Source organism: Pristiophorus japonicus, chromosome 13, assembly GCF_044704955.1.
Source record: "Pristiophorus japonicus isolate sPriJap1 chromosome 13, sPriJap1.hap1, whole genome shotgun sequence".
NCBI classification, from domain to species: Eukaryota; Metazoa; Chordata; class Chondrichthyes; family Pristiophoridae; genus Pristiophorus; species Pristiophorus japonicus.
In genome coordinates this window covers 59534646-59545796 of record NC_091989.1, presented here as the reverse complement: position 1 = coordinate 59545796, position 11151 = coordinate 59534646, and the positions used below count along the sequence as shown (strand labels likewise).

At 41.6% G+C, this 11151-nt stretch overlaps 1 protein-coding gene across 3 annotated transcripts in view; it reads right to left on the bottom strand.

Annotated features, from left to right (window-relative positions):
- Positions 1 to 429: 429 nt before the first annotated feature.
- Positions 430 to 11151, bottom strand: part of bpgm (2,3-bisphosphoglycerate mutase) — an 84068-nt gene continuing 73346 nt past the window's right edge. For all 3 annotated transcript variants that reach the window (XM_070897542.1, XM_070897541.1, XM_070897543.1), the window contains exon 3: positions 430 to 3277. In XM_070897542.1, coding sequence (XP_070753643.1) covers positions 3078 to 3277 — 200 coding nt within the window. In that variant the 3' untranslated portion in view covers positions 430 to 3077. The remainder of the gene's footprint in view (positions 3278 to 11151) is intronic.

Genomic DNA, 11151 nt, shown 5'->3' with positions numbered 1-11151 from the left:
TAGCCGTTTGATGCAACAGCATGACTTGCTAGACAACTTCAGAAGGCAGTCACATATGTGCCAGGCTAACAACTTGTATTTATACAGCGCCTTTAATGTAGTAAAACATCCCAATGCACTTCACAGGAGTGTTTTAAGACAACACAAATATTCACAAGTTTAGAAGAACAAGAGGGGATCTCACTGAAACCTATAAAATTCTGACTGGGTTGGAGACTGGATGCGGGGATGTTTTCCCTGGCTGGGAAGTCTAGAACATGGGGTCACAGTCTCATGATACGGGTTAGAAAATTTAGGACTGAGATGAGGAGAAATATTTTCAGAGGGTGGTGAACCTGTGGAATTCTCTACCACAGAAGGCTGGGGAGGCCAAGTCACTGAATATATTTGAGGGAGATAGATAGATTTCTAGAAACAAAAGGCATCAAGGGGTATGGGGGAAAAAGCAGGAATATGGTGTTGAGATAAGGATGAGCCATGATCATACTGAATGGCGGTGCAGACTCGAAGGGCCAAATGGCATACTCTTGCTCCTATTTTCTATAATGAGTCACAAGAAAAAATTATGGCAGATGGCCAAAAGCTTGGTTAAAGAGATAGATTTTAAGGAGCGTCTTAGAAGAGAGAGGTAGAGGCAGAGGGGTTTAGGGAGGGAGTTCCAGAGCTTGGGGCCGAGGCAGCTGAAGGCAATTATAATCAGAGGTGATCAAAAGGGCAGAATTTGAGGAGCGCAGACATCAGAGGGTTGTGAAGCTAAAAGGAGATGAGAGAGAAAACATAAGAAATAGGAGCAGGAGTAGGTCACATGGCCCCTCTAGCCTGCTCCACCATTTAATATCATGGCTGATGATCTCTTCCCTGCTCGCTCCCCATAACCCTTGATTCACCTATCACTCAAAACATAACAGTCAACGGTTCAATTTTTTAATTTTTTTTTATTCAACAGACAGGACGTGGACAGTTCATGGAGGATAATGTAGTGAAACAGCAATGAAGGAGGACAACATAAAACCCAAAGACCCAGGACATCATTCAACAGATTTCCATCCTTATTAGAAGTACACCATACAACAAAAAACAGCAGGATACATTGTTTATCCACTACAATACCTTCATAAGCTTCCCATTGGCTTGCTCTTCATTATTCATGGATTTAACTCTGTACTTGCCCCTCCGCCCCAGAAGCATCAACTTCTCGCTGGGGGTACAGTTAAATGGACATGATTGATTGTCCAGTACTTCATCCATGTGTCCATTGATCTTGCATCTGCCTCAAATTAGGCAGAGAGTCTCGCTGTGTGTATGTAAAGTTGACAATTTCAACATGAGTTGCTGGATGGCAATCAGGAGAGGGAACCTCAGCTAAAATGGCCCCTCCCTAATCAAGGGATGCAGAGGCCCATTGTAGCACCCCCAAAAACTACCTACCAAGATGGGCCATCAGAACAAATCAGGCAGCAAATCCAGGGCTATCCTGGTCTGTATAGCTCAGCCCCACATAGGATAAGCTCAACTGAACCAGGGGTGGAGACAAGCCTCTTTCATTTAAGTGCTAAGAAAACACAGGAAGTATGAATACTCTATCACTATTTTAAATCTTCATACTTGACAAATACAATAATGGAACATGCTATTTTTCTATTTCTAACCATTTGAAAGTAACAAAACTCAAAGTGCCTAGTTTTGTAACACAAATTGGTATTGTAAGCTTCGAAAAGTAAAAATGCCATGATGCTATTAGTTTGCTGACCATAGTACAGTAGCATTCTCCTATACTTAAGGGTTTTCCCCCAGATTTCTCTAGCATCAAGTATTCCCCATTGTATTCTGCTCTTGGTTTTCCAATGAATTTCCATTGATGCTGTTAGCTAGTTTACGTCAATGTTAGATACTTCAAATAGCCATTAATGCATGGTTAACATCTCAAGGGGCAAGGATTCTTGTTTCTCCAATAAAAAATGGAGCCATGAAGCAGTATAAAAAAGGTCTACATCTGTACTGCAATGTCTTATTTGTGAGCCATTTTTTCAAGGAAGTCTCAAAATGTTCAGTCACTTTCCAGATTTCTAAAAGGAAGAGTAAATCTTTGATTACTTATTATTTCATCACTTCCCTCGGTTTTGTTTCTTTATTAAAGTCTGTTTGGAGCTGATTAGGATAACATTAATTTTTACCCCATTCCTTTTCTAGGAAAGCAACCATTTTAATACACAGTTTTAAATTATGGTTGACAATCAATAAATTATGCAGTAAGCATTGTTGGGAAGGGGATGGCACGATGGGTGAGAGCACTGTTCATTCACCTCCGGTACAAGGGCTCAAATCCAGCACAGAATGATGGAATTTAAAAAAACAAGTTCCTTCTGTCTTCTGGCTTTAAGGGTTCTATGTAAAGTGAGTTTGGACTGTGCCAATCCAGTACTTAGAGGGACATGGGTCCACAGCACAAAGTTGACCTTGGTTTGGCACTGGCAATCTCATTCAATAAGAAATGCTAAAAAAAATCCACACTAATGGGTGCTCTTGAGTTTGGGGTTGAGACACACTGTTGGGTCAGAGTAGAGGAATCTTACTCTGAATCGAGCTGTGCTACACCAAACCTGACAACACCCGATGCCAACATTGTTCCACTTCCCAGCACCAACATCCCTCAGCATGGCGACCACAAAAAACCTTTAAATCCTAGTCCAAAGAACGATCCCTCCTACAATCCCCAACCAACACAGCAGGACCTTTCCAAGGAGGTATAATACAACTTAAATTACTGACTATAAATTGACACTCCTTTAATTTAGCATTGTAATAATAACTATTTTACAAGAATGTTTTTTATACACAATACTGAAACTATCTTCCCGTGTAAGACGACATGCATTTTTAACTTTTTAAATAAATTAGCCTTAAGACATGAGTGCAAAGCCACAAATAAAGTCCAACATACTTCACCAGTGCCAAACCTAGAATATTCTCATCAACTGCAGCAAACCTAGAGGGTTCCAAACAAAATAAATCTCCTCTCCAAATATTTTTCAAACAGTTTCTAATTGCACCTCTCTCCTCCAAAGCCAAACAAACAGTTAATTGGCAGCAGCAGGTGCACTCTGCCCTGGAGCTTTTGCTTTGCCCTGCTCCTCCACCTTTTTGATAGCTGCCTGAATGACCTGCTGATCGCCCAGAAATTCATGATGTTTAACTGGATGAAGGCTCTCGTCCAGTTCCAAGAGAACTGGCACCCCAGTAGGCACGGTGAGATTAACTATTTCATCATCTGGGATACCTGAAAAAAAATACAAAAAGTTGATTAGGAAGTAGTAACTGGAAAGGGTATTTTGAGGATTTCCTTGATATGAGGCAAGTTTGAGAATACTGGATTACTACAAGGAAACCTTTGCAATACTCTACAGCAGTACAGTACTATGCATACTAGGTAACTACAGTACCAAAAAAGGCAATCGAGTGATTCAATTGGTACTATTTTTAGTGGCACCTCAAAGAACTTGGCATTGAATCCCTACTGGTCTTTGCATGATTCATGTCTGCAATTACTCCAATAATAATCTGCTGTTTAAAACACCACTATTAATCCAAGTTGAATACAATAGGGAAAGCTTATACAGCCACATAAATGAGAAACAGTAATTCAATTACCTTGTAACTTTCACAATCAAAAATTAATCACAATCCTGTCTCAATCGATAAAGTTATTATGGTAAAAAAAGACAATAAAAGCAATATATTTATACACGCCGGCGAGCATTTATATAGTGCCTTTAATGTAGTTAATATATCCCAAGGCGCTTCATGAGCGTTAACAAAATCTGACTCCGAGCTGCACAAGATTTTAGGGCAAATGACCAAAAGGTTGATCAAAGAGATAAGTCTTAAAGGAGCAGAGATGTTGAGGGAGGTGATTCCAGAGTTTAGGGCCCAGGCAGCTGAAAACACAGCCGCCAATTGTGGAGCAATTATGTGCAAGAGACCAAAACTGGAGGATTGCAGGGATCGGAGGATTGTAGGGCTGGAGAAGGTTACAGAGATAGGGATGGGCGATGCCATGGAGGGATTTGAAAACAATTTTAAATTTGAGGTGTTGTCAGATGGGAACCAATGTAGGTTAGCGAGCAGAGGGGTGATGGGTGAACAGGACTTGGTGCGAGTTAGGATATGAGCAGCAGAGTTTTTAAATGGAGTGTGGAAGATGGGAGGCTGGACAGGAGAGTGTTGAATAGTCGGTCTAGTAGTAAAGGCATGGATAAGGGCTTCTGCTTGTAGACGAGCTCAGGCTTGGTTTGGGGGGGGGGGGGGGGTGGTCATGTGACGTTAGAGGTTGAAGTAGGCAGTCTCTCATATCAGCGTCAAATACAACACCAAAGATGCGAATGGTCTGGTTCAGCCTCAGTTGCCAGGTAGAGGGATGGAGTTGGTAGCTAGGAAATGGAGTTTGTGGCAGGAACAAAAGACAATAGTTTCCATGTTCCAATAAAAATGCAACTATCCGCCCCCAAATTTGGAAAAGCATTTAGTTACCTTTCAGCAATCTGATCCAAGATTAGAAACCTGGGTTTAAAACATTGCGTTTCCACTGGTACTATAGTTGCACACTGTGTAGCCTCAAAGGCAACAATCAAACTGCAGACAGTAGCAGATCTTGGTATTGATTTAGGATTTATCCAAAACCAAGAACAGCCCTTTACAAAGCTCCAAGCCCATAAAGTTCAAACTGGACAAACCTGCAATAGAACTGTGAAAAGTGAAATTATCTAGTCTTTGAAGCCGTTTGCAGGTTAATAATTATTTACAATCCTGTTCACTGACAAACATAACTGTCAAATTAAACTGCTATACTTTTATAAATTGAAAAGAACTTCAATGGATAGTAATTGGGCCAGATTTTGCTACAGAAATATCTGAGGCTAATAGCACTCATCATCAAGTGTAAACAGGACAGCAACTTCCGTTGATCGCACATGCACAGTTAAACGCGAAAACCAGGAAGTTGCTGACTGTGTTGCCCTGCTCCTCCAGAACTGTGCTATAATGGTATCTTGCCGAGATAGGGCTTGTCCATTCCAGTGCAAGTAAACTTTTAACAGTGTGATAAGTCTCAATTACTGCCAAACAACCTCTCTAGCACTGAAAATTAACTTTTACGTGTGGAGTCTCATTCTTTCAGATTTTAATTATTGTAGATTATAAAAACAAATAAACTTTGAGTCTTCTCTCTCTCAATCCCATCTTTCTTTCACTTTCCATACCCGACTTAAAATGGAATGAAATATTCTGACACTTGCTGCTTGTTAACCAAATCAGATTGAAGAATCCTGAGAGATAAACAGTTGCTTGCCTGATCACAGATCCCCTGTTGAGGGCGCTGCACCATTTTTGGCTCTCCAATTTATAGTACGAATGCAAAATCCCATAGAAAGTCTGAACAATTAATGAACGGCTTGCACTCTCTGTCTGCCACGGAGGGACAAATCTGGCCCACTGAATCTACAAGAGTGAAGACAGTTGCAAGATCTTAAATAAAATCTGTTCAACCTTTCCTGCAATTTGATTTTAAACCTGATGCTATTCTCATCTGTTCTACGCAGGTCTACTCACAAATTAACATTTCCAGCAGTTAGTGAAATTTCAATTACACCATACAACAAATTGGAAAACAATTAGGCTGCTCATGCTAAAACTGGGTCTGAAGAAAAGCTTTGGACCACCTGTACTATTTCCAACCAATTTCAGCATGCGGTTGAATGGAACTTCATTCGGGAAACGCCTTTTCATTAGGACTGCTATAATGTCTGAGGGGAAAAAAGTCCCAATAGATTGAGACTGATTCTATCAGGGGCATGCCACAGCTGGTTTTAGAAAGCAAACTAAAGATACAACATACACATCAGCCTCAAAGCAACAAAATTACTGCACTATAAACTTACCAGCTAATTTCTGAACTCATTAATTTCATGAAACCACTCAAATTTAAGGAAAATGTTTGTCCCTATTGCAGAAAATTAGTGTTCATTCTAGCTTGTAAGTTGTAAAACAATTCCTTGGAATGGCAAAGCACACCTATTTACCCTTCAAAAGATACATAAACTGGACAAGAATGGTTGAAATACTGTGAATTTCATACGTGCCTTTAATGCTGATACATTGCCAAATTTTATTAAACCATTCAGAGCCAAGCCCACCAGAACAAGCCAACTATTGCAAAATCGTAATGACTTTTAAACAAAAAACCATGTAAACTTAATCTCATCATTGCTAGCTTTTGATTAAATACAAAACACCCTCCTTAAGAAAGGTGTAAATTCCATCACCTGATGCAGCTCTGTCAAACATACTATATATGGTCTAGCACTAGCTTTGTTTTTTTCCCCAAAAAACCTCCAGTGATGGGATGAATAAACATTAAAAGTACAACAAATAATCAAAGTACTTAAAATATCGGCTGCAGCAATGTATGTGTCTCTCAACACTGGTTGTTCAGAGATATAAAACAGAATGTATAAAATTTGGGAAAAGGGAACAAAGTGTAACATGCTGCAAAGCTCGAGTTTAGCAGGAATAACTAACCATCTCCCAGATTAGTACAGAAAGGTGAAAGGAGATTGAAAAATGAGTACACTGATGGCAAGTGGATGGCAGAAGAAGAGTTTATAAACCCAAGAAGTTGCATTCCCAGCAAAGGAAAGAAATTAAAGTCAAATGTTGCTGTAGCTAGAAGCACTCTTGACTGACTATGGAAACGACTAGAGGAGGAGAGATTACTATGATTGCGAAAGGTGCAGTGTTTGAGGCTAGCGTAGAATCAACATTCAGCATGAGGAGGGCCACATTATAGCAAAAGTCTAAAAAAGGGACAAAGTGTGTTAAAAAGACAAGCCTGAAGGTTCTGTGCCTCAATGCGAGGAGTATTCATAATAAGGTGGACAAATTAACTGCGCAGGCAGCAATTAACGAATGTGATATAATTGGGATCACAGAAACATGGCTCCAAGGTGACCAATGCTGGGAACTCAACATCCAGGGCTTTTCAACAATGAGGAAGGATGGACAGAAAGTAAAAGGAGGTGGGGTGGCATTGCTGGTTAAAGAAGAAAGTAACGCAGAGTAAGGAAGGACATTCGCTTGGATGATGTGGAATCTGTATGGGTAGAGCTGCGGAATACCAAAGGGCAGAAAACACTATTGGGAGTTGGTACAGACCACCAAACAGTAGTAGTGAGGTTGGGGACAGCATCGAAGAAGAAATTAGGGATGCGTGCAATAAAAGGTACAGCAGTTATCATGGGCAACTTTAATCTACATATAGATTGGGCTAACCAAACTGGTAGCAGAAAGGTGGAGGATGATTTCCTGGAGTGTATTAGGGACGGTTTTCTCGACCAATGTCAAGGAAGCACCTCGAGGGATGGCCATCCTAGACTGGGTGATGTGTAACGAGAAAGGACTAATTAGCAATCTTGTTTTGCGAGGCCCCTTGGGGAAGAGTGACCATAATATGGCAGAATTCTTTATTAAGATGGAGAGTGACAGTTCATTGAGACTCGGGTCCTGAACTTAAGTAAAGGTAACTTCGATGGTATGAGACGTGAATTGGCTAGAATAGATTGGCGAAAGATACTTAAAAGGGTTGATAGCAGATAGGCAATGGCAAACATTTAAAGATCACATGGATGAACTTCAACAATTGTACATCCCTGTCTGGAGCAAAAAAAACACAGGGAAGGTGACTCAACCGTGGCTAACAAGGGAAATTAGGGATAGTGTTAAATCCAAGGAAGCAGCATATAAATTGGCCAGGAAAAAGCAGCAAGCCCGAGGACTGGGAGAAATTTAGAATTCAGCAGGAGGACAAAGTGTTTAATTAGGAGCGGGAAAATAGAGTATGAGGGGGAAGCTTGCTGGGAACATAAAAACAGACTGCAAAAGCTTCTATAGATATGTGACGAGTGATGAGGAAAAGATTAAAGACGACAAATGTAGGCCCCCCTTGCAGTCAGAATCAGGTGAATTTATAATGCGGAACAAAGAAATGGCAAACCAACTGAACAAATAGAAACATAGAAAAATAGGTGCAGGAGTAGGCCAATCGAGCCTGCACCACCATTCAATAAGATCATGGCTGATCATTCCCTCAGTACCCCTTTCCTGCTTTCTCTCTATACCCCTTGATCCTCTTAGCCATAATAGCCATATCTAACTCCCTCTTGAATATATCCAGCGAACTTGCATCAACAACTCTGCGGTAGGGAATTCCACAGGTTAACAATTCTGAGTGAAGAAGTTTCTCCTCATCAGTCATAAATGGCCTACCCCTTATCCCAAGACTGTGTCCCATAGTTCTTTACTTCCCAAACATCGGGAACATTCTACCCGCATTTAACCTGTCCCGTCCCATCAGAATCTTGTATGTTTCTAGAAGATCCCCTCTCATTCTTCTAAACGCCAATGTATAAAGGCCCAGTTGATCCGGTCTCTCCTCAGATGCAAGTCTTGCCATCCCAGGAATCAGTCTGGTGAACCTTTGCTGCACTCAATAGCAAGGATGTCCTTCCTCAGATTAGGAGACCCAAAAAAAAACTGAACACAATATTCCAGGTGAGGCCTCACCAAGGCCCTGTACAACTGCAGACCTCCCTGCTCGTATACTCAAATCCCCTAGCTTTGAAGGCCAACATACCATTTGCCTTCTTGACCACCTGCTGTACCTGCATGCCAACCTTCAATGACTGATGTACCATGATACCCAGGTCTTGTTGCACCTCCTTTTCCTAATCTGCTGCCATTCAGATAATATTCTGTCTTCACATTTTTGCCCCCAGTGGATAACCTCACATTTATCTACATTATACTGCATCTGCCATGCATTTGCCCACTTACCAAACTGTGGAGATATTACACTCAATTTCTTCATCCAAATCATTGATGTATATTGTAAAGAGCTGGGGTCCCAGCACTGAGCCCTGCAGCACTCCACTAGTCATTGTCTGCCATTCTGAAAAGGACCCATTTATCCCAACTCTGCTTCCTGTCTGCCAACCAGTTCTCCATCCACTTCAGTATATTACCCCAATACAAAGTGCTTTGATTTTGCACACCAATCTCGTGTGGGACCTTGTTCCCACTAAGGAAGACATAACATTCTGGAAATACTCAGGGACCGAGGGTCTAACAAGGAGTAACTGAAGGAAATCCTTATTAGCCAGGAAAGTGTGTTCGGGAAATTGATGGAATTGAAGGCCGATAAATCCCCAGGGCCTGAGTCTGCATTCCAGATCACTTAAGCTGCCCTAGAAATAGTGGATGCATTGGTGATCATTTTCCAACAGTCTATCGACTCTGGATCATTTCCGATGGACTGGAGGGTAGCTAATGTAACACCACTTTTTTTTTTTAAAAAAGAGGGCGAGTGGGGGGAAAGGAAAGAGAGAAAACACTGAATTATAGACTGGTTAGCCAGACATCCGTAGTGGGGAAAATGTTGGAACCAATTATTAAAGATGAAATAGCAGCGCATTTGGAAAGCAGTGACAGGAACTGTCCAAGTCAGCATGGATTTATGACAAATCTTGAGAATTTTGAGGATGTAACTAGTAGCGTGGACAAGGGAGAACCAGTGGATGTGGCATATTTGGACGTTCAAAAGGCTTTTGACAAGGTTCCACACAAGAGATTGGTGTGGTATTGGGGGTAATGTACTGACGTGGATAGATAACTGGTTGGCAGACAGGAAGCAGAGAGTCGGGATAAATGGGTCCTTTTCAGAATGGCAGACAGTGACTAGTGGGGTGCCACAGGGCTCAGTGCTGGGACCCCAGCTATTTACGATATACATTCATGATTTAGATGAAGGAATTGAGTTTAATATCTCCAAGTTTGCAGATGACACTAAGCTGGATGGCAGTGTGAGCTATTAGGAGGATGCCAAGAGGCTGTAGGTTAGGAGAGTGGGCAAGTGCATGGCAGATGCAGTATAATGTGGATAAATGTGAGGTTATCCACTTTGGGGGCAAAAACGCAAAGACAGAATATTATCTGAATGGCTGCAGATTAGGAAAAGGAGGTGCAACGAGACCTAGGCGTCATGGTACATCAGTCATTGAAGGTTGGCATGCAGGTGCAGCTGCGGTGAAGGTGGCAAATGATATGTTGGCCTTCATAGCTAGGGGATTTGAGTATAGGAGCAGGGAGGTCTTACTGCAGCTGTACAGGGCCTTGGTGAGGCCTCATTTGGAATAGTGTGTTCAGTTTTGGTCTCCTAATCTGAGGAAGGACGTTCATGCTATTGAGGGAGTGCAGTGAAGGTTCATCAGACTGATTCCCAGGATGGCAGGACTGACATATGGAGAGACTGGGCCTGTATTCACTGGAGTTTAGATGAATGAAAGGAGATCTTAGAAGCATATAAAATTCGGATGGGATTAGACAGGTTAGATGCAGGAAGAATGTTCCCAATGTTGGGGAAGTCCAGAACCAGGGGTCACAGTTTAAGGATAAGGGGTAAGCCATTTTGGACTGAGATGAGATGAGGAGAAACTTCACTCACAGTTGTTAACTTATAGAATTCTCTACCGCAGAGAATTGTTGATGCCAGTTCGTTAGATATATCCAAGAGGGAGTTGGATATGGCCCTTACAGCTAAAGGGATCAAGGGGTATGGAGAGAAAGCAGGAATGGGGTACCGAGGTGATGATCAGCCATGATCTTATTGAATGGTGGTGCAGGCCCGAGGGGCCGAATGGCCTACTCCTGCACCTATTTTCTATGTTTCTATGATGCAAAGAAATGATTAAAGTCCCGAAACAGAAGCTGGATAGTTTAAAACAGTGTCGAGGAGGATACTGGGCAATGGCTAAAAACACTGATCAATGAGGGGCGTCATGCATTCATCAGCAAAATATTGTGCATCCCTCTTGTTTTCTTGTTATTCTGCCTCATTTTCCACCCAGACTACACACTAACTGTTATTCAGTGGCATGGCTAATGAAACTAGCAAGTAGAGAATCTTGTGGGATATACAAAGATCACTTCTTTGGTGAAACATGTCAGTGCAGAATAAATTTTATAAACTTAATTTTCAACTGTAGCCCACAATTTACTCTGACACTGTCAGACCACATACATTAAAGTAGTGAAGATTCTAGGCCA